The 24,442-nt window shown below is 41.0% G+C and overlaps 1 protein-coding gene across 1 annotated transcript; it reads left to right on the top strand.

Annotated features, from left to right (window-relative positions):
• Nucleotides 1-1,303: 1,303 nt before the first annotated feature.
• On the top strand, nucleotides 1,304-10,968 carry PUB49 (plant U-box 49). Its single transcript, XM_039119915.3, has 12 exons — nucleotides 1,304-1,422; nucleotides 1,573-1,840; nucleotides 1,973-2,035; nucleotides 2,156-2,259; nucleotides 6,964-7,055; nucleotides 7,134-7,223; nucleotides 7,312-7,387; nucleotides 7,483-7,856; nucleotides 7,964-8,220; nucleotides 8,302-8,590; nucleotides 9,950-10,057; nucleotides 10,149-10,968. Exons 2-12 carry the CDS (start codon nucleotides 1,713-1,715, stop codon nucleotides 10,350-10,352), a joined length of 1,785 nt encoding a protein of 594 aa, XP_038975843.3. The 5' UTR covers nucleotides 1,304-1,422; nucleotides 1,573-1,712; the 3' UTR covers nucleotides 10,353-10,968.
• The last annotated feature ends 13,474 nt before the right edge of the window (nucleotides 10,969-24,442 follow it).

The following is a 24,442-nucleotide window of genomic DNA, read 5'->3' as shown; positions in this document are numbered from 1 at the left end:
ATTTGACAATATGAATATTTTGAAAAATATGTTTAATTGTGACATATGTATATGCCTTTTGTTGTATATATGTTTGAATTTGTATACAGAGTTTTAATTTTTTTTTAAAAAATACTCTAACGATGCTTTAAAGCGTCGTTAAAATTAGGAATACGGTCCAATTATCGATGCTTTAAAGCGTCGCTAATGCGCCTCTAATTAGCGATGCTTTAACGTCGTCGCTCATTAGCGACGCTTAAAGCATTGTTAATTGCCGACACTAATAAGTGTCGCTAATTAGCGATGTTTACAAGCGTCGGTAAAGCGTTGCTAATTGCCGACGCTTCTTAAAAGTATCGGCAATTATTTTTTCTACTCTTACATAGGCGACGCTTTAGAAAGCATCGGCAAGCTCTTTACTGACCCTTACAAGCATCGGTAAAGACCTTAAAAAGCGTCGCTAATGCCTCTTTTTCTTGCAGTGATATAAGTTTCAAAATATCATATGCTTGATTTTTAATTTTTAAAAAAAAATAATATCGTCAACATTTAATATTATAAGTACAAAAAATATATGAAAATTTGCAAATTAATAAGGAGTGTCAGGTTACTTACAAGTTCAAAAATTAGTAAATAGTATAAGATTTACATACCTCTTTTGTCTTATATTATCAGACTTCGTTAGGTGACTTCGCTAGACCTGTTTGAAATATTAACAATAAAATTAATTTTTAAGTAATAATTTTAAATAAATAATTCGAGAAGACTTGACTGAGCGTACGGTAGTTTCGTGTGGGTAGGTCTAGATATTTCGCTCAATAAATCGGACTCAATCAGGCCAAGATCAATCAACATGGTTCATCAATGGAAGTTTCAGAAACATTCAGCAGAGCTGAGGTGATCGGTCCAGTAGGTGGCCTAGGCACCAGGGCGGATCAGGGCCTTTGCAAGGGTCAAATTGGATTCGTAGATCTGGTCGACAGGATCCGATACTAATTCCATAAATATTCTAGAAAGAGAAAATGGAGAGAGGAAGAGAGAGAGAGAAGAGAAAGAGAGAAAATAGAGAAGTGGGCATAATCCTTTCTCTTCTTTTTTTTTTTTTCTTCACCGATAACAGGTAGCCACGATGTCCCAATTGCCCACCTGGCGGTAGCCTCAGGTGGCTGTAACTCTGGCCAAACTTGATGGCCGATGGTGGCTAATCATGGCCGAAATAGACGTGCTTTATTTCGGATGAAGCTTTAGGCTTTCCGGTGACTCTTTCTGGCCAAGAACCTCGAGAACATAGTTTAAAATCAAGAAAACTCAAGCCGCATTTTTTGATGGATCTCAGGAGAATGGAAATCTTAAATAACCAAAAAAACCAAGCTTTTACAGTGAACTCCTTGTTTTGCCTGAGGGGGTGATGGGAAGTCGGAACTCGGCACTTTAGTCATAGCGGTACGATGCCTCTCACTATGCTTTTTTCTTTTCACTAAATTGGCTAGAAACTCCAATTAATAAACGGTCTCGATTGGACACGACTTTTAACGTACGAATCGAGTATCATACTTACGTTTCGTATGGTTCTCCGCGAGTCACTATAAACAGAAATTCTCGGAGCTCCATCAAAATCCCCAAATCCATGGCGAAGTGGAGGAAACCCTAGCTCTGGAAAAGAGGAACCGAGAACTAGTAGAAACCTAGGTTTATCTCCTCGTTCCCTTCGGAGGCACCATATTGAAGTCGAGATGGGGAAGAAGCAGCACAGCAAGGATCGGATGTTCATCACGAAGACGGAGTGGGCGACCGAGTGGGGCGGCGCCAAATCCAAGGAGACGTCCACGCCCTTCAAGCGCTTGCCTTTCTACTGCTGTTCGTAAGTTTCCTCCTAAAACCCGAGAATTCCCTAATTGTTCTCGAATTTTGAGGCCTTCATTTGTTTTCCGCTCTTTTTCTTAATTTTCTCCTTACGTTGGGATTTTTTTTTCTTTATTTTGATGAATTGTAGGCTTACTTTTACGCCATTTGAAGACCCTGTGTGCACGGCTGATGGGAGTGTATTCGATATAATGTTAGTATCTTCAGAAAATTGCAATTTTTTTTTTTGTTGTCTAGATTGTTGGAGTTATCAAATTCATTGTTTTTAATCGGCGAAAAATACTTTCGATTTTCATTTGAATGTTCGGTGCAGGAATATACTTCCTTATATTAAGAAATACGGCAAGCATCCGGTCACCGGAGGTCCTCTCAAGCAAGAACATCTCATTCCCCTCACGTTCCACAAGAATTCTGATGGTAAATTCCTGTTAATTTATCTAGGACGGAATGAAAATTTTTCTTCAAGTGGGTTTTCCCCTCATCAATAGTATTTTAGTAATGCTAATTTGCAGCATATAAGATTTTTTTTTAGGATAATACAGTTTCTAGTATTCAGTGATAAATAAGTCACGGTATTTAGTTTTTTATATATTTATTTGTTTTTATCTGCAGACTAGGCAAGGTTGCAAGTTTATAAATGTTTATTATATATATATGTGTATATATATATATGTGTGTATATATATATGTGTGTGTGTATATATCATTGTATGGATTGTATTTAGATGCCACGCCATATAATTGGGAACAAAAGGTATCAGGACCGTAGTGAGCTACATATGATGGTGAGCATACCCATGCAATTGGTGGTCTACCACTCAATGTTGGTGATCTTAATAGTGGAACAAGACCAAGCGTGGTAGATTAAAAAAATGTCATAAACTGAAAATGTTTTCTGTTTGCCCAAGATATTATTTTGTTAGAGTTGTTAATCATCAATTCCTAGAAAGCACATATTAACTGCTGCTGTCTCTAACACTTTGCCTATTTGTCAAGTTAAGGTTTACACAGCTTGGAAAAGTTTGCCTATTCACCCTGTTTGCTCTTTAGTCTTCACAAATAAAGGAAGGATGACAAACATTCATTGTAATGTAAAAAAAAAAAAAAAACTTTGTAAATCCGAGATTTTTGTATTTTCAAGGCTTGTTTTACTATCACAGGTTAGAAAATTGAATGTTTGGGTGGCTCTCGTGTAATTGTAACCATAATTTGACAGTTGGCTAAGAGCTTTTGCTTAATCCATCCCTTTGGGAGGTCATATCTTAAGTAGGACTTGGCAGCGCTTGCAATTAACAACCACATTTTGAAGAGCAAGATCATCTATTATCTCTTTATACATATGGACAGAACTCTCAAATAATTGTAGGTCATTCAATGGTCAACAAAGAAGAAGGAAAATTCCTTCTTAAAGAGAGAAAATCTGCGAAAATAAATTTACTGATCATCCAAGGTTGGTCAGAGTTAATGCCTCAGAAAGGAGTCTCAAAATAGGAAAAGAAAAAAATATTTCAAATTTAAGTGGATTGACTCTAATGCCTTATCCATGTGTGCGAATTGAATTCCTAATAAAAATGAAATACATTGGAACACTTTTTTCTTTCCTTGAGATGTGGCTCTTTGAAGGTGCATCTCCATAATGGTACCTTCTTTACTTCTTTAAAATTAAAATAGGCCTATGTGCACACATCCCAAATCACACTGCCACCCACACTTTCATGTGCAGTGCATGTGGCAAATACTAAAGTTTTATTCATTCAGAACACGGAGTATGATGAATACCATAAAATGACTCCCTAACAAATTAATGGAAGTTCAACATCCAAAATTGAATACGACTGTGTCTTCTCTGAAAATTCTCATTTATAGATATGTGGCCACATACTCTTGGCGATAACCTTATGTGAGGAATAATCTCGTGATTTCTTTTGGGGGAATAATCAGATTTTAATTTGACATGGCTCAAAGAAAGCATCTATGTATCGAAAATATATGGTCATAAAAATTCATTTAGTGGGTGTTACTTCTATTAATAAATTTGATAAACACATTAGCATGTCGGAAAAAAGGGTATTTTGCATATATACCTCTGCAAATATAACTTATTTGATATTTGCTCCTTGAAAATCATTATTCACATATATACTCTTGATTACACCCTACTTTAGGCAATTTCCCTCTTCTTAGATTGACTGTTTTTGTCAATAACTAGCTATTTTAAGTCTAAAATGCCTTTATTACCATTTGCATGAGTACCCCTAAAAAGCTGATGCACAGGTACATCTCTCCACAAGATAAACAAAGGTTGAAAATTTTTCAAGGATATTAACTCAAAAGGTAATAGAGTCATTTATACTTAAACTAGCTATTTATTTTAATGTTGGTACTAAAAAAATTTAATGAGATGGGCAACATTGCAAAAACATGGTAAAATGTGAGGTATATATGGTTGTAGTGATTTTTGAAGGACAAATATGCAATAAGCCATATGTGCAGGGCTACATATATACACACACATATAAGCAAAAAGTCCTAGAAAAGATGTTAGAAACAAAAATATTCAATTAAAAATATGCAATCAATAAGAACATGAAGTACAGAAATTCTTGTATTTTCTTGAGTTAGAGCTATAGAGAATATATGGATTATTTAATAGAATGATAAGTATATAACAGAATGGAGAATTTTTGAGAGGTTGGTAATGAGCTTGGAAAACGCTCGTACTCAAACTCTTGATAATTTTCTGACTTCACACAATGTGAAGGAAGGGGTTTGCAATTGGTTAAGGAAAGGAAGGAAAAACCTTCGGGTGCCCTTTATTGTTATTTTGAATCCTTTGTTATAATGTTTTTTTATTTCATATCTTCCTTTTTTATGAAAATAATCTTACCTTTGGTTTTCTTTCAAGTTTTCTTTTGAGTGATGACAATAACTTCTACATGTTCACATTTGGATTTCTTTCCAATAAATTTCCTGATGAACAAAAAGAAGGGATTCCAGGCATTCAAACTATTAAGGTCATTTGAGCCATTCCTTGTGACTCAATTTATTTATCAACATTGTTATTCTGGCATTTGGATTCATTTCCAATAAATTTGTTTAAAAAATAAAGAGTGCAGATGCTCAAAGTATCAAGGTCTGGAGTCCTTACCTTGTGAAGCGGTTTATTTATTTTAAAATTCTCACAAGCCATAGGCATCTGATGCAAATTTTGTGGTTTCAATATATATTGGGTACTTCATTTGCCATGTTTTTTCCCCTTGACTAAATAATAACTGATATCTGAACAATGCAAGATTTATGAGATCTTTGTATTCTATACTTTTACTTCATGGCTTTCAGATGATTTATTTTATATACTTGGTGGTCAATAGGTTACTTTCATTTCACCATAAAACCTTGCACGTTCAACTTCATCATAAGTACAAAGACATCTTATCCATGTTTATGTTTTCTTCCACATTCATATAGAAACATATGATTACTCATCACAAGCAATAACTATGAAGTTTGAGAACTCCTTGGTATCCATGTGCTCAAAGATGTATTAGCAAGAATCAAATTGGAACATTCTTGAGCGACTGCTTATGTAAAAGGGGATAAGGGCCACCATGTGTAAGGAATCAGAGACATGGAAGAGGGAGAAGAAGTAATTAGAGGAATCTACGAAACTCGAGGTAGTTTGAGATTCGGATGAGGAATATAGGTTCTGCATAAATATATGAAGCAGGATGAATGTGGGATTTGATTTGGATGGTCAAGATGATCGAAACTAAGCTGGCATAATTCAACTCAACTAGGCATTAACCCCAAACTAGTTAGGGTTGCTTACATGAATCCTTTTCCTCCATTGTGCTTGGTTTAGGGCCATACTCGATGTTGAGATATCAAGTACTATTTCGTCCCATATGATTTTCGGTAGGGGTGATCTTTGATCTTGATAGTCAAGAGAAATTGCTGGCGCTTGAGTGATATAGTCTTTGGTTCGGGAGTAGAGGGAGAGAACCATTGTAGATTCCAGCCGAGAAGACCAAGACAAGGAGAAGGATAAAGAATGTCATATATCTCAGGAGCTATATCAGTTCTCGATGAACAAGTCAGAATTGCCTTAACAAAAATGGATGGAATTGGACCTAAAGAATCCATTCAGGTTCGTTATCGATTAGGTATCAGTGGGAATTATCTCTATCCCTCTTTATTCTTTTTACATGTATCATAAAATTTCTCTTTTGAATTCATGTTCATAGTATGTGACTATAGTTTTATGCTAGTCGTCAACCTACAGCAACCCCCCTCCTTTATCTGGGCTTGGGACCAGCTATGTAGAAAGGTATTATACATTGGTGGAATTATTATCTAAACTAAAGTCAAAGGTCAAAATGGCTTGGGGCTGGAAATTTTATTTGTAATTTATGAAGTAATTTATGCATCGTATACAGTGGGATGTGACATGTGCAAGCATTAGATTTCATTCTTCCTTTACAGTTGCTTTCTATTGTTATGAAGTAATTTTTATGCTTTGGTAACAATTAATGCAGTTTGCTCCAAGGAAATGTTCAGAAAGGGGATGGGATGATCTTTTGTGTTTAGATTGTAGAATAGGAAAAGATATCAGATGAATAAGAGAGGAGAGAAGGGGTTTAGAATCCATAGTAACTAACCTTTCAAATAACTTCCACTGGGAAGGTCTCAACCCCTATATAGATAAAGCGATCTTTTCTTATTTCCAACCAACTCAAACCATATGTGAAACTCAAACTAGTTTCAGAATTAGATCCTATGGCTCTTCTAAACTTTGCCATAGATATAAAACCTTAACTTTATTCTACTTTAATCCTATTATGACCTATTTCCTATGGTACTCCAAAACTATGCTATAGATAGAGTGGTGCACCCTCTTGTGTGATTACATGAGGACCTCTTCGAACAACTTGATTTTGCATCAAAAATAGTAATCATGAATTCATAAATTGCATCATAGTTCTCATGAAAGCTCCTTTTTAGTGACTTAAACATTCCTTTTGTACTGATTTTGTATAAATCAGATTCCTTGTGCATTTGTATAACCATGGATTTTGGGTGATGCTGTTTTATGACTGTTGTTGTCCCTTCTCTTAATTGCAGGGGAGTACCATTGTCCTGTTTTGAACAAAGTTTTTACGGAATTTACTCATATAGTTGCTGTGAAAACTACAGGAAATGTATTTTCTTTTGAGGTAAGTTGTTTTTAGACAGGGATGTTTTTGACATATTGCTTTAACAAGTTTATCTCACTGCTCGCCTTCATGATGCAGGCTATTAAAGAACTAAACTTGAAAACCAAAAATTGGAAAGAGTTACTTACAGATGAGCCTTTCACTAAAGATGACTTGATAACAATTCAGGTAATTGGTTAGAAAGCATATGTTCTCTTCTTCCACCATGCTTATAACTGGATCAACTGTTAACAGTTTTCTGCTTGTGCTTTTCCAGAATCCAAATGCACTTGATAGCAAGGCACTATTGGAATTTGATCATGTTAAAAACAGTCTTGAACTTGATGATGAAGGTGTGGATCTAAATTTACATTGTTCTTGTGACTTCTGAATCTTTGTTTTCAGGAAATTGAGATAGATTTTTTCATTCATATCTTTCTTTTGTCAGACTTGAGGAGAATGAAAGAAGATCCATTATATAATATAAATATATCTGGTGATATCAAGCAAATGCTGCAGGAGCTTGGGACTGAGAAGGGAAAGCTAGCTGCACTTCATGGTGGAGGTGGGAGCAAAGCACAGAATGAAAGAGCTGCTGCACTTGCTGCTATTTTAGCTGCAAGAACTCGTGTCAAAGAGGACTCCAAGTCCAGTGCAAATGGAGAGTCTAAATCCACTCAAGGATTCAGTATTGTAGATGCAGCATCTGCTGCAGTTCATGGAAGAAGTGCAGCAGCAGCCAAAGCATCATCTGGCAATAAGACTGCAGCTCAGATTGCTCTACACATGGCAGGTGAAAGAACACCTGTAAATGCAAAACTTGTACGTCTGCTTCTCCTTTTTTTCTTTCTAAGGCAACTTTATTGGAACCTCTGTTGCATTCCTCACTTTAATTTTCCCATAAAATTTATAGAGTTGGTAAATTTCAGGTAAAAAGCCGTTTTACTACAGGGGCTGCTTCACGTTCTTTCACATCTACTGCTTATGATCCTGTGACAGAAAACGAATTCGAATATGTCAAAGTTGAAAAGAATCCGAAAAAGAAAGGATATGTTCAATTGCATACAACCCACGGAGACTTGAATCTGGAACTGCATTGTGATTTAACTCCACGGACGTGCGAAAACTTCATCACGCTTTGTGAAAATGGTTATTATAATGGTGTTGCTTTCCATCGAAACATTAGGTATGATCGATGACTCGCAAATTTCTTTTCCTTTTTCTTCTAATGTATGCACAAAGGAGGCTAATGGTTCATGTTGTGTAGGAACTTCATGATTCAAGGTGGGGACCCCACTGGCACAGGGAAAGGAGGGCAGTCCATTTGGGGTAAACCTTTCAAGGATGAGCTAAATTCAAAATTGCTGCATTCAGGAAGGGGTGTTGTTAGCATGGCAAACAGTGGTCCCCATACCAATGGTTCCCAGTTTTTTATTCTTTACAAGTCTGCAAATCATCTGAACTTTAAACATACAATATTTGGTATGGTTGTTGGTGGTTTGACCACTCTTGGAGCAATGGAGAAGGTTCCTGTTGACGATGATGACCGGCCCTTGGTGAGTAACATTCTTCAACTTTCTAGTTTGTTTTGTTTTTCTTTCCTTTTTTTTTTTTTTTTGGTTGAAAAAGGCAATTCATATAGCTCTAACGTGAGTATATCCTGCCAAATCAAGAAAAAGTAAAAAAGTACAATGGAGGGGGTATGTCTACTGCGGACGTCCAGAGGAAATCTATAATTTATTTCCTTGAATATTCATTAAAATCTATAATTTATTTTTCTGTTATCTATTATTTGAAGTTACTCTTTCCATTATTTATGTATCTGTCAGGGGTGCAACACACTCAACCTACTCTCAAACATTGCATATGCATCTTTTTCTCTTTAGAATTGAGGTGTCTGAATTTATTCAATATTTGTGAATTTCACTGCAAGATGTCACACAAGTGAGTAATAGAGTATCAATTTTCAACTTCAATATATTATTCTTCATCTATGAATATTTACTTCCTAGATATTGGCCGTATCATCTCACATTTGACTTAGTTCCGACGTCAGTAACAAATGCTTGTAGTTTGCACCAAATTGAGAATTACTGTAGATGTGTCTTTCTAGAATGTTTTTTTTCAGTGTTCATGTAACATATAACATAGTAAGAAGGTATTTTGGAAATTTTGGATGACTATAATGGCATGAAAATCTTTCTCAGAAGAAAGTGATGTTCTTACATGGCGATTTTGCTGTGACGTACCACTGACTTATAGGTGCATGTAATTGTTAAAACATGGACATTGTGCAAGTTAATAAGAGTTGTTTTGCGGAAGTTTTCATGCTTCTTAGAAACTACTAGCTGCAATAGGATGCAAGTAGTTGCACATTCAGTTAAGTTTAAAAATATTTTATCATTCCCATGATAAACCTTATGCTATCTATTGGTTCGGCTTTTGAGTTGCTGTTCACGGACTTCGGGTTGAATTCTCCATTAACATGAGTAACCTTTCAAGATGATTTATCACATGTTCTATGTAGGTCTTCTTACTTCTTCCTATCTTTTTTGACTTTTATTTCCAAATCTACATCTGAATCTGATGTTTTTATATGCAAATGAGAATAGATTCTTATGATATAATTGCTTTTGGTTTTGTATGCTATAGAATTGGCATTGTAAATTTATCCATCCATCATAACAAGAGAAAAGAAATCTTTTCTGAACACAGCCAGACTCCCTGCAACCCATTGAAGTGCTCAAGCAGTCTGTGGATAGGAAATGCGATTGTAGCTTTTGCATTTTCTTTGTCTTTCTATCACGAGTCCTGTGGAACTATGTTGAATTTTACCTCTTTCTTTCTCAAGTCTCAGCCCATTGTTGTACTTTTTGATATCCTGCTCAGTTAAATGGTGCCTTGTTCTGATCCAGGAGGAGATAAAGATAACAGGTGCCTCAGTTTTCGTGAATCCTTACACAGAACCAGATGAAGAGGGACATCAGGCAGAAGAGGAGAAGAAAGCTACTGATGATGATAGGGTAATTTCCATATCTCATATCTTTTTGAGGAATAATGTTTATTTCCTGCCGTAGGTTTATGATTTGGCTGGTCAAATTGTATACTTTTCAGGATAAGGTGGGTGCATGGTTTAGCAACCCAGGCACCGGAGTTACTGGTTCTTTTGGTGTGGGTGGCGGAGTGGGCAAGTACCTGAAAGCAAGGCCTAGTGGAACTGACAGCACAGCTGGAAATGGTGTGGGAACAGATGACTCGAGCAAGAAGAGGAAAGTAGAGGTCAAAAGTGTAGAATATAAAAATTTTTCTGGCTGGTAAAAAGGTTTCATGTATTATAAGCATGAAAATAGCAGATGCTAGCTGATGATGAGTCTACTGCTACAAGTGTAACCTTCTAAAATGAACTTAATCGTTGAAAAAGAGGATGGAAATGTTGTAGAAAGATGCACCAGTCATCGGCTTTCTGATTAGTGGAGGCAAGGATTCTTCCTCACGAGGCCTTGGCAGTGGAAATGGATTTCAGCTGCAGGTGATCTGAGCCATGTCACAGTAGGGGTATGATGCATGAGGTCACTCGTCCTTGTGTTGTTTTTATCACTGGAAAAGGTGCTTCTATTTGCTTTTTCTGTCTTCAACGAGAGTGCAATAAAGGGTGACCCGAACTGCTCATTTTCTTAACATGCCAGGTTGGTTAAGCCAATAATGAGATGACTGCATAATTTTTGGTGGATTGTGAATCTGGCATTCGTGGAACTGTTTCATAGTCCTTCAGTGTCTTCATGCTGATCTTAATGTTTGTATTACTTTTTTTTTATTTCGAACATTCAGTGGGAAAACTAATTACTACAGGCCCTGTATATTATTGGCCGATCCCTTCTATTTTCCTTACTCAACTTGCAGCAAGAAATAAACTTTTCGGAATATGCTCTCGAAATCTTTCCTTGGAAAAAAGCATTGATATTGTGATCCTTATATACCCCAATGGCTGCGTTCATTTTTTCCATATTAATTTTTATGTTTATTTCTGTTCTAGCCGATTTTGATAAATGACCAGATTATTCATCTGTAGACTATAGCAGTAACTTGACTGATTATTATGATTTTGGAATTCTAAACAAGATATTGTTGAGCTTATTTTTGGTTTGTGGAAGTTTATTGCAAGCATTAAAACACATGCCTTTCTTTAACCTTATGATCAGTGACTTGTAAGGTGTTTTTAATTATAGGCAAACAGTGCTGGTATCTGCTTCAGAAACCTTTCCCAAATCTCATTTCCTACCTTTGCAAGGGGTTATTATGCCCTAGAAAATCTGAGAGAGCTAAAGAGCTTTTGGGTGTCTGAAGTTTATCTTCTTGTAGGTCTTTATCCCAACCAATATATCATGGTGACTTTTAAATCATTGCAAACCCGGTGCTTTCCACCTATTATTCCTGTTTTTCCATCATCCAAAGCAATCCATGTACAGTTACAATCTAATATTTCTGGCATGGTTGTCTCACAAAAGTCATTGATCTCGTCGTGCAACAGCAAATGCTTTCTCTTTTTATCGTGTCAGCTGTCTCTTTCGGACAGCGATAAGCTTTTTCTCATCCCTGTGCAGCCTATAGAATTCAGTCGTCAGTCGTCAAGTTGGAAGCTCACCTGATGGTTTCATTTCCATGTTGTTGTGGGAGTCGCCCACTGATACAGTTTCACAGATGCTGGTTAAAAGATTCAAGGGTTGAGTCTATTTTTTCAGATGCTAGCATCCTCTTTATGAGATATCTTCCTGTGTGCTTGAGAGTTGCTAAGTAGAGGAAGGGAAGAACTCCAATTATTTGGTTCTTTTTGTCTTGGATAAGGAAATTTATCTTCAAGGACTGAGGTTAGAGAGGGCTATGGATGAGGACAAAGAAATGGATCACTGGTCACAAAGTCAACAGGTTGGACCACATATGGTAGCTTTTAGAGTGTGGACACCTTTTCCCTTGAGCAGCCTTTGTCCAATAAAATGCTAAGTAGATAGGAAAAGGAAGCCACGGATATGTACTCTTTGATATTAGATATGAATATGGTAGCTTATTAAGACAGGAATTTTTTCAATCATTTCATGAATCAGAAATGCAATCTGCTCTCACTAACATTAGTTGGAGGTAGCTAAATAGATGCCTATACGCACCACGCATGCATTGGTGTTAATGGTAGCATAAACTTAGAAAATTTGAGGACTGTTTTTCCAGAATCTAATAAAATCTAACAAGTGCTTTTCTTCACGAAACACCTCATGAGCTGATTCACGAATTCTAGATAGAATTACATGGCTCTCAACTTCATGAAATTGTAAAATCTATGTGTGCGCGTCTAGCGAGGGGGTGCAAATGGGTCGGGTCGATAGAGTCATGAGTGACCCCCGGCCCGACTTGGTTCCTTGTTTGGATTCCAAAGTGGGACCCAAATCCAACTCAATAAAAAATATGGTCAATGGAGTTGGGTCCACAACTAAAATTTTTGACCTAATGGAGCATTCGAATTGGGTAGGGTTGATAAATAATACGATCCTAACCCAAAAAGTCCGGATCCGGATTGGGTTAGGGTCACATATGGAGTTCTAAAGTAAAAGAGATAAATTTGGACAAGAAAAAAATCTAGCTCCATTGTAAGACATAATTATCTCTGTGGAAGCATGTATAACATATTCCGCATGATAAGCTTTTCCAACAAAGCTCGGAAAATAATTAAAAAGAGTTCTACAAGTCGAGCATTTCCTATGAATTATACGAATTATCATGTTTAAAGATATATAATAGACTGAAATAGAGCATGGATAGAATGCCAAGTCAGTGATGGTATCAATCTATAATCTAAAAGTCAAACTTCTTATATCACTTAGCTATCTAGTTTGCCATAATATCCCATATATCATGTGAAAAAAATCAGATAAAAAAACTTGGATTGGTGGGATGAGGACACCATTTATTTCAAACTTAATTAATTGATGATGGATGCCACTATTAAATGATTCTATAAATTCTGGCACACAATTCTAATGCTTTCAAGTTCTATGCTTTTTTTTTTCTATTGTATTGCGCATAGCTGAAGTTTATAAATGTAGTTTACAGATTTTCTATATACCAAGACCTAACATGAGTTAAACCATCAATTAAAATAAACTTGAATAACCTATTCTATGATTAGTGCTTTATAAATCATGGAGTAAAACAATGAACAAGGTCAAGAAATCTAAAAACAAAAGTAATTAAAGGTTCCTTCATTTAAGGTTTTTTATTTTTTAACCTGCTTTTCCTGTTAAACAATTTCATAATTAAAGCCTGTTCAATTATATGCTAATACAAAAACCACATAACTTTTATTAGATTGGGTTAGGTCGGGTGATAGGCCAGAAGGCCTAAAGCAGACCCATATAACAATTAGGGTGGATCAGGTCGGGTTAGATCAGATTCGAACTCAATAAATACATCATGACTTGAAATATGGAATAGGTCCAAATTTGGAATCCGACCCGGCCTCACGGATCTCTAAATCGGGTCTAAATCGGGTCTAAGTGGGTCGGATTGGATTAGCTCATGGATGAACTCGACTCATTTGCAACCTTATGTCTAGTAAAAGTCAAATAAGAGAACTCTAATAGATTTCAAGATAGAATTGTACATTTGATCTAGGTGGACATCTAAATAAGATTCAAACCAAACCCAATTTTAGTTTGCATTCTTAATTGCAGTTCAGAAGCTCTTTTCATAAAATTTTAGAATTATTATTTTTATTAAATTTTTATTTTTTATAGAGAAAAATGGGGTACTAGCAATGGAGCCAGTAAAGTTCAAAGTATAGCAATTTCATCAACAATGTAGAAAAATCATGCAAAAATAGAAAATCAGATAGACAGAGCTCGACACCGTCTACCCTTCACATGACCGCTTGTGATTTGTAAATAAGCTGATGTAGCAAATTAAATTTCGCACGATTTCTCCATATTATTGATCAAATTACCATATTATTAAACTTTTGTACCAAAAGTTCATGGTACAAAAATGTATCCTTCCCTTTTGTAACAATTTTATGATAGTGGACCTTATATTAGTTTAACAATTATCATATTCTATATTTGCAATCTCATCTGTTTATTTTAATGAAACAAAAACTATACATATATTTGAGAATAATGATGACAAGGTGATCTTTTTGATTTTAAAATTTAGACCCCACCTAAGTGGAAATGCGGATGAGAGAAAAAGATCCTCAGCAACATGCTAAAGTTCCACTGGCACTAGGCAGCAATTAGGTTTAATCCCCCCTTTTGTGAGCCAAATAACTAATGGCAATCAGCGACCATGATGTTTGAACAAATTCTAGCTTAGATTTAATAATTTATTTTAAAATTTTAAGAATAATTTTCCTAATAACTTGATATGGTCTTAATGGTTCTTGCTTTAGAATCCAAAATTAATCATTCTAGGTTACTAGGCTCTACATACACTCCCACAGCCCTGCTCCCAGAGACAGGTAAAGACTAAAGAGGGCCTTCCTCTCGCCATATATATATATGAAAAAAAAAAGGACTTCCAACTGTGCTTTAGGACAGGCCGGCTTTAAACACATTGAAAATTGATAACAAATTAAAAAAGCCATTATAGAAAGGAAAAAGGAGCAAAGCAGCAAGATTCCCTATAACTCTCCTGCCTAAAACCCAGCAAGCTCATGATTACACCCCATCAATAAAATAAGGTTCAGCAAAACCAAGCCACTTCATTGAAACAAGATGTAAAACTAGGAGTTGTCGCTTAAAAATACACAGTTTAACTGGTTATATGCCCGTGCTAATCCAAAATCCAGACTGGTCTCTCAATGATCGTTGAGCCATCGACATCTCATCTATATTTGGTAATTATAGCCCCTACTATCAGACACAAGAACCAAATGTACCCTACATCAACCCATTTCAAGTCCATAAAATTTAAACATTATGTTCGGTTAGTTGAATGACCTAATGAGAAGGCTTCTCTAAAGGACTAATAGAAATGAGGCCATTCATAAAATTAAAAAAAAGGTTAATGATTCTAATCAATTTATAACTATACACCAGTGTTTAACTTCACATCTAAAAGTCCCTTGCAAGCTACTCCTCGATGCAATTCTAGGTTGTCGCTAGGACTTCCAATTAAGATTTTCGGGTGCAGATTTAGATTGACAGTAATTTGAAGGATTTGTATTTCCTTCATTCTTTTTTTTTTTAAAAAAAATCTAGATTGGAGGAAGATTAGCCAAAATCAGGATGAGGGCACAATCAAACCTAGGTTATCAGTATTGAATATCCAATTATTTTCTAATTCAACCGGCGTGATCGATAACTTATAGAACCGAAATCTGAATATATAACTAATTTATATTAGATCTAGATCTTTTCACATTTAACTAGGTTAAGTTCAATTATGCAATTTTTTTTCTACTTTGATTGATGTTAAGATCAACTTTGAGCTCAAGTCAAAACCAAATTTAGGTTATACATGATATTCTCATCTTACATTATTCCTCGCCACAGGACATCATCATTTATATTATTTTTATTTTTTATAAAGTAAAAATTTCTTATCCAAAAGTTTCTTGGAAAGCTGTAACCAAAAAAATATAAAAATAACTCATGATATAAGTAGATTTGTTGGGGGAATGTGGTTTCCCCCCCAGTACATGGGAACCTCGTCACCAGAAAACCGCATAACGGCCGACCTTAGACGACCGAGGTCGGCGTCCGACCTCGGAACGTCCGATCCGGAGAGCTCCCGACCTCGGAAGTCCGTCTTCGTCGCCCACCTACCACGGCTGTGCCCTTCCGAAGTCCGGCCGGGGGCCATACCCTGCCACCGCCCCAGTATTTATTACGCATGATCTCTGCAAACCTGCAGTTCACTCAACAATTAATGCACATCTCCGACGCACTCAACAATTAATGCGTGTGGCTCCTATCATCTACGGATCTTCAGCTCTCCACGGCAAATCGGCTCAGCAGGGTCCCGTCGGCCGTGACAACTCTCTGACCCCAGCCTCACCTCCGACATCAATGCAATGAATCACCTGATCGCGTGCCAGACCAAGCAACGTGCTGAGTCGTACGACGGCCTCGCCCTATCACATCACAGGTAATCCGACCCCCCTATAAAAAGGGGACCCTTGCTTCCCGATGGGGGTTGGACTCAGAAAACTCAGAAAAAACTTACCTCCTTTCTTCTTTAAACGAAGTTTCCCCCCCTCTGACTTAAGCATCGGAGGGCCGGCGCCGGAAGACCCGGCCACCGGCTTTTCTGCAGGCACCCCGACGGAGGACGCCGCTCGCCGACGGATCGCCACCCACCTGTGCCCACCAGCAGCTCCCCCTCCTCAGCCGACGACCGCCCCCGGGTCCAATTTCCAGCAACAGTTGGCGTTAGAGGAAGGGACCGAGTCGCGATCATGAAGTTGAGAAGTAAGGGAGCCTCCAACATTTTCCGGCGTCCCCCGCAGAGTTCTGGACACTCCGTCCAGAATTCGCCTACTCCGGCTGACCCGGTTCCTCAGGTCCAGCCGGAGCAATTCAATATCCTGGTGCAGCAAGTCCAGGCCTTGGCCGCTGCCGTCCAAGGTCTGCGACGTGAGGAGGCCTCACCTACGCTCTCCCCACAGGCCCAGATCATGCTGGAGTTTTCTCCCAACGGCCCGATTCTCCAAGGCCAGAACCTTCATGGCTCTTCCAGGGCCAACAACGAAGGGCGAGCTTCCCCCAGAGAGAGCTGCCGGGGGGAAGTCTCAACAGAAGACCCCAACTCTCTGAAGCCGAGTCGGCTCCGGTCCACCGTGAGCTGGAGCAAACCACGGTGACGATTCCTCGGGTTGGGGAGCTCGACAGAAAAGTCGAGCACTTGGAGCGCCAGATCGAAGCGCTCCACAGCAAGAAGGCAAAACAGGAGGGGGATTTTGAATTTACCACCAAGTCCCCCTTCTCCCGCCAAATCGAGGACGAGCCGGTCCCCCCGAGGTTCAAGATGCCTCAAGTGGAGCCCTACAGCGGAGTTACCGACCCCCTCGATCATTTGGAGAGCTACCGAGCTCTCATGGCACTGCAAGGATCCTTGGAGGCCGTGCTCTGTAAGGCCTTCCCGGTGACCCTCCGAGGGACAGCTCGGCTTTGATTTTTCGGGCTGAAGCCGAGCACGGTATCTTCTTTCGAGCAGCTCGGCAGGCAGTTCGTTACCAACTTTGCTGCCAGCCGACGCCAGCGGCGGACGTCGGACTCCCTCCTAGATATCAAACAGAAGGAGGGAGAATCCCCCAAGGAGTATCTGGACCGCTTTACCGCCGCCACGTGGGAAGTCCGCAAGCTGGACTAGTCAATAGCCATGTCGCCCCTAAAAACTGAGGCTCGTTCCTACCGATTCCTCTTCTCTATCGAGAAAAGCTTCCCCGCCGACTTCACCGAGATGCTGGCCCGAGCTCGGAAGTATGCTAAGGCCGAGAAGGCTATCGCCTCCAGGCGGGGTGCAATCGAACCAGCTTCAAAGAAACAGAAGAAACGCCGTGAGGAGCGCGGCCGCCAAAGAAGCCGATCCCCCCGCCGAGAGAAGAACCTTCCCCGGCTGAGAAGCCCGCCTCGACAGCGGGGACAGCCTCAACAGAGGACCCCGCCTCAGCCAAGGTCCCCACCGCGGTCTCGGACATACCCGGGGAGGTACGAGAACTACACCCCTATCAATGCACCCCGAGCCGAAATTCTGATGGAAATCGAAGGTCGGGACTTCTTCCGACCTCCGCCTCCTATGCGGGATACAGGAGTTCTCCGCAATCCCAGGAAGTATTGCCGCTTCCACCGAGACCGCGGGCACGACACGGAGGACTGTTTTCAGCTCTGGGATGAGATTGAGGCGCTTATTCACCGCGGAGTACTCAATCGGTTCGTAAGGAACCGACGTGAGGAAAGAAGGCCAGTGGAAAATGCCACACCGTCCGAAAATCCGGATGACAATAGGCCTATCTCCGGCACTATCAATGTAATCGGAGGAGCCTCGGCTGGAGGATCAGCCCAAGAAGGAATCTCCCCGAAGCGCCCGCGCACTTCTGAAGTCATTTCGTTCTCGGATGAGGACTTGGAAAGGGTTGAGACCCCTCACGATGATGCTGTGGTAATCTCCATGATTGTAAATAAATTTGATGTAAAACGTGTCTTAGTTGACAATGGAAGTTCAGCCAATATTTTGTACTACCATGCCTACCAAAAAATGGGGTTATCAGAAGGCCAGCTTCGGAAAATTAATACCCCGCTGGTCGGGTTCACCGGAGACTCGGTCCCAGTCGAGGGCGAGGTCAGCCTTCTTGTTACGGTCGGCCTCGCTCCCCAGGAAAGCACTGTGAGGACGGACTTTCTTATGGTCCGTCTACCCTCAGCCTACAACGCTATCCTTGGGCGGCCAGGGCTAAATGCCCTCCGAGCCGTGGTCTCAACTCGCCACCTACTCATGTGATTCCCCACCAACCAAGGAGTAGGCGAGGTCCGCGGGAATCAGCTGATTGCCAAGCAGTGCTACATGGCGACCCGCAGAGTAAAGCAACCAACTGAGGCGCCGAGTCGGCGAAAGTCATCAGCAGGGGCGCCAACTCAGGCAACGGGCCCCTCGCTACCCATAGAAACCCTGGACGCAAGGGACGACCTCTGGAAGAAGCAAGTAAAGCCCGGTGAGCTTCTCGTTCAAGTTTCTCTACGAGAAAATTTTTCCGAGCTAACTGTGCAGGTCGGCTCCGGCCTTGGCACTCGCGAGAGGGATCACCTCATCAGCTTCCTGCGGGACAATGCTGATGTCTTCGCCTGGTCGCCCGCTGACGTGCCAGGAATTGACCCTGAGGTCATGGTCCACCGACTCCAGGTGAAGCCAACCTGCAGACCTGTGAAGCAGAAAAAGAGGGGCTCCGCCCCGGAACGACAGCGAGCCGCAGCCGAGGAAGTGGATAAACTCCTTAAAGCCGGTTTCATCCGGGTGGTTTCCTACCCAGACTGGCTCGCCAATATAGTCCTCGTAAAGAAGGCCAACGGAAAATGGCGCATGTGCGTGGACTACACTGACCTGAACAAGGCCTGCCCGAAGGATAGTTTCCCCCTTCCAAGCATCGACCAGCTCGTCGATTCCACCTCAGGACATCAATTGCTGACCTTCATGGACGCCTTCTCGGGATACAATCAAATCCGAATGGCGCCAGAAGACGAGGAGAAGACGGTCTTCATCACCGACAAGGGCACCTATTGTTACAAGGTGATGCCTTTCGGGCTGAAGAATGCTGGAGCCATATACCAGAGGCTGGTCAGCCAAATTTTTGAAGATCAGATCGGCCGAAATATGGAAGTCTATGTGGATGACATGCTGGTGAAGAGCGGAGCGGCGGAACGCCATGTAGCTAACCTCAACGAAACATTCTCCAAGCTCAGGAGGTACCAAATGAAGCTCAACCCAGCGAAGTGCGCGTTCGGAGTTACTTCGGGCAAATTTCTGGGTTTCATAGTGACCCGGCGCGGAGTTGAAGCCAACCCCGAGAAAATCCGAGCGCTGCAAGAGATGACGCCTCCGAGGACAGTCAAAGAAGTGCAGCGGCTTACCGAGCGGGTCGCCGCCTTGGGGAGATTTGTCTCCCGATCGGCTAAGCGCTGCCTCCCTTTTTTCAAAATCCTTAAGCGGCCAAAGGACTTCCTGTGGTCGGAAGAATGCCAGCAAGCCTTTGAAGAGCTCAGGCGCCTTCTGGCCTCTCCTCCGCTACTCACCAAGCCTCAGTGGGATGAGGTTCTTTACTTGTACCTGGCCGTCTCCCCGGTCGCAGTAAGCTCAGTCCTGGTCCGGAAAGAGGACAAGCTCCAGAAGCCAGTCTACTATATCAGCCGGATCCTCAGGGATGCTGAGACCCGATATTCTAAACTCGAGAAGACAATTTTTGCCCTTATCATTTCAGCTCGGAGACTCCGGCCTTATTTTCAAGCACATACAATAGTTATACTGACCGACCAGCCTATGAAACAAATACTGCAAAGGTCGGATCGTGCTGGGAGGGTTGCCAAATAGGCGGTTGAGCTCGGGGAGTTCAACCTTCAATACCGGCCCAGGCCGGCCATTAAAGCTCAAATACTCGCCGACTTCATCGTGGAGTGTACCCTGCCAGACGACCACGAGTGTAACAACCCCAAAATTTTTTTTTTATAAAAAGGGATAGAATAGTCCTTTAAAATTAATATAAGGGGTAAAATAGGAAAGAATCAAAAGATAATGGCATAGTTGTAGATGCGTTGAAGTGGTAAGGGTAAAATTGGAAGGAATCAAAAGTTAATGGCATAACGGTAGATATGTTGAAGTGTTAGGGGCAAAATGGGAATTTAATAATATTAAACAAAGGGTGAATAGTGTCTTGATGTGATTTAATTGGAGGGTTTGAGCTGGCTTTTGGAATGAAACCGAGAGAAAGAGGGAGGGGGTTCTCAGGCGTGAAACAGAGGAAAGAAAGAAAGAAAAAGAGAAGAAGAAGAAGAAGAAAGAAGAAGAGGAAGGGGATTCAAGGAGGAAAGGGATCCCGGTTGCACTTCCAGCTGAAGGGAAAAACGTAGATCTCCTTCCCCTCTACGCAAGGACCTCGATTTCCAAAAAGAAAAAGGTAAATATCCGTCCCTATCTAGTCTTTTGATGACATTAGGCTATACAAAGGGTGGATATAGTCTAGAGGGGTCGGATAAGGGTTGTAGAGGCGGTTAAAAGAGAAAGAATCGGATTTCGACAAATTTTTCCGGCACTACGGAAAAACTGTGTCGAAGTCCTAACTTCGACGAATTATTTAGGGGGTCAAACGGCCTCCGATGATGATGCATGTTATCTCTTTGGAATCCTCTGTGAGTGTAGAATGTTAGGTAAAAATTTCATCAAATTTGGAGTCCTGAAAGTGGATCAAAATCGGGATGAAGTAACCCACTGTCAGTTCGGGTTACTGTTTATCCGGGTGGAAAATAGGGGATTTCATGCTATAATAGAGTATTAAGCCTAGATCAAGCTAAAAGGGACCTTGTACTCATGCAAAGGAGTCCCTAATACACATAAATGGTGAGTTAATTAATTAAAAAGGAAAAGAAGAAAGAAAAGAAAAGATTTAGGGAACAGGGGAGTTGAATCAATTAAAGTTTCCTATGTTATAATTGGCACGTAGATTATAGCCCTTGATACAAGACTAAATGTATTGTAAATGCATGTCACAGTTGGGCAAGAAGCTAGGGAACAAGAGGAAGAAGTTCCCCACTGCCTGCTGTAGATTTTTGGAGGCGTATCAGGGCTGTGCCAGATTGACAGGTGAGTGGGAGTCATGTACTTTGCACCATGAGCTTCCTTAATTCATTTTCATGAATGTCGCCAAGTGTGAATTGATTCCACTTGAGCATATTGATTGATATTGTAGTAGATTCCTTTATAATCTTGATTCTCCATGCTTGATTATTCTATACATGCATTTGAGGAAACATTGAGAGGAATTACGAGGGGTTTATGAGTAATTAAATTGGATCTGAATTGTGAAATGACTTCTTTTGTAAATTGATTTCATTTCCTCTATTTCAAAGACTTATGAGTGGTAGCCTTGATTATACTCTTTATGAGTAATTAAATTGGATCTGAATTATGAAATGACTTCTTTTGTAAATTGATTTCATTTCCTCTATTTCAAAAACTTGTAAGTGGTAACCTTGATTATACTCTTTATGAGTAATTAAATTGGATCTGAATTGTGAAATGACTTCTTTTGTAAATTGATTTCATTTCCTCTATTTCAAAGACTTGTAAGTGGTATATTGAGTTGCATTGCACACCCTTGACCCCTCACTCCCAAACCTGATGTTAGTTTATGATTGGGTCGGAGTCGAGTGAGTGGTAGTCTTAATTATGCTCCTTTTAGTAGAGTATTGGGAGGGTGCATTATGGCATTCATGCATGGCTTGACAGTATCTGCAGGACACCTATAGTCGATGGGGTTGAACATCGGCCTTTGTGCACATAGTAGCCTTCTGGATGGGCGGAGCCCAGTCCCTTCCTAGGGGGGGACACGGCCCTAGGCGTAGGATCGGCCGGTCCTACGACTTATATTCTGCTTGCCGCCGGGCATAGTAAGACCCCGCGAGGTGCAGTATGGCTTTCCGCGGATGTAGAATTCCCGCGAGGTGCCGTTTAGTATGTAGATGTGAGATGGATTTCTGTTCTGGATACTGGCCAGCATTTATATGATCAGTGTGGTGTCTTATCCTGCATATGCATGTGACAGTAGGGAGTTGTTGCTGGTTCGCCTGGGGCGTAAAACCCACCTCCCGATAGCTGTCTAGCATTTATGTTATCGGTATGGTGTCTTATCCTGCATATGCATGTGACAGTAGGGAGTTGTTGCTGGTTCGCCTGGGGCGTAAAAACCCACCTTCCGACAGCTGTCTAGTGATGATTTACATATTGGTGTGGTGTCATATTCGATGTATGCATATGGCAGTAGGGAGTTGTTGCTGGTTCGCCTGGGGCGTAAAACCCACCTCCCGATAGCTGTCTTGTTGATGATTCAGCCTATTGACACCTGATTTATATGATTCAGTACTATGACCTGTTGAACATATTCATGAGTAGCATATATGTTGACTTGATTATTCCATATATGCTTCAGATGAGTTGATATTGATTGTGGTGATATTGATGATTTACTCCATATTCTTTATGTTGAGTTCATGTTCATCTTGTTATTGATCTTGAGATTTTACCTCGAGCCATGATTATATCTTGTCTCATGTGCATAGTACTCTCTACTCCACTCACTGAGTATTTATATACTCACTCCCCAGTTTGATGTTTTTGATTGCAGGAAAGGTATTGTATAGAGAGGAGCAGGATTAGTGGTTGCCTGCTAGCTGTGCCGCTCCATAGTATAGTATAGTATAATGTAGATAGAGGTTCATACCTTTTGGTGTATTATAAACCTTCTATTGTATATAGTGCATAGTTACAGTCATAGATCCTGTTGTGGATATGGGTTTGACCATGGATGGATTAGGAAGCAGGTATATATATATATGTGTGCAGATGAGTTATATGCCTGAGATGATGTATTGCTATATATTGTCCAGGTTTATTATGTGACAGATTATGTGATTGCTGCTCTGACAGGTAGTGTGTTGTATGTATTGAGATAATCCTGACAGGTCACTATAGGAAAAGTGATCATTTTGTGCATGCATCATGCCAAATTTTTTCAAGATTTATTGATGATTGATAGGTAGTAGGGTTCTACGCGGTGGCTGGTGGCCTTATGCCTACCCGCACCCTAGGACCGTCGCGGCGGCCCGCCGGAAATGGGGCGGGGGTCGTGACAACGAGCTACCGCTTACATCTACAGAGGGGACCCTGAGGTTGCCATGGGTGCTATATTCGGACGGGTCCTCGGCTTCGGGGGGTAGCGGAGCTAGACTCATCCTCACCAGCCCAGATGGAGTGGTGGCTGAGCAAGCCCTACACCTCGAGTTCCCGGCCTCAAACAACGAGGCAGAATATGAGACGCTCATTGTCGGACTCAAATTGACGAAAGAACTGAAGGTGGAAGATCTAAAGGCCTTTAGTGACTCCCAGCTGATAGTAAGCCAGGTCCAGGGAGACTTCGAAGCAAAAGAGCCATCGATGCGGAAATATCTCCAAAAAGTGCGGGAACTCACGTCCGCCTTAGGTTCCTTCAGCATCCAGCACATTCCCAGAGCGGAGAATCTCAGGGCGGACCAACTGTCTAAACTGGCGACCTCCCGCACGAGCGAGCTTTCCAAGGAGACGGCGCTCGAGTATCTTCGAACACCCAGCACAGAGGAACCTGAACCAACCATGTGCATCGACCTCGAGCCAAGCTGGATCGACCGGTTCGTCCGCTATCTCCAAGACGGAACCCTCCCTCACGATGAGATGGAGGCCCGCCAGATCAGGCGTCAAGCTTCCCGGTATGTCCTATATGAAAACAGGCTCTACCGTCGGTCATTCACCTCTCCTCTCCTTAGATGTCTCCGCCCCTCGGAGGCGGATTATGCCCTCCGAGAGGTCCATGAAGGAATTTGCGGAAATCACCTGGGAGGTCGGGCGCTAGCCTATAAGATCCTGCAGCAAGGATATTTCTGGCCCACGCTCCAGAAAAACGCAACAGACTTCGTTCGGAAGTGTGACCGGTGTCAACGGAACGCCAACATCCAGCGCCGACCTTCGGCCCCGCTAACCTCAATTATCGCCCCCTGGCCGTTTGCCCAGTGGGGGATCGATATTCTGGGGCCCTTTCCCCTGGCCACCGGGCAAAGAAAATTTTTGGTCGTCTACATCGACTACTTCACCAAATGGGTTGAAGCTGAACCTGTGGCCCGGATTACCGA

Source organism: Phoenix dactylifera, chromosome 15, assembly GCF_051530095.1.
Source record: "Phoenix dactylifera cultivar Ajwa chromosome 15, Ajwa_hap1_PhDact_Kaust_v1.1, whole genome shotgun sequence".
NCBI lineage: Eukaryota > Viridiplantae > Streptophyta > Magnoliopsida > Arecales > Arecaceae > Phoenix > Phoenix dactylifera.
Note: the sequence above shows the minus strand (reverse complement) of the source record. Positions and strands in the feature narration are given on the sequence as shown.

Bases quoted from the DNA above. Each gene is read 5' to 3' on its own strand.
- PUB49 (XM_039119915.3), top strand. From the start codon at position 1,713: ATGGGGAAGAAGCAGCACAGCAAGGATCGGATGTTCATCACGAAGACG. The intron at 1,841-1,972 runs GTAAGTTTCCTC...GATGAATTGTAG, and splicing joins TTGCCTTTCTACTGCTGTTC to GCTTACTTTTACGCCATTTG. The intron at 7,388-7,482 runs GTGTGGATCTAA...TTCTTTTGTCAG, and splicing joins TCTTGAACTTGATGATGAAG to ACTTGAGGAGAATGAAAGAA.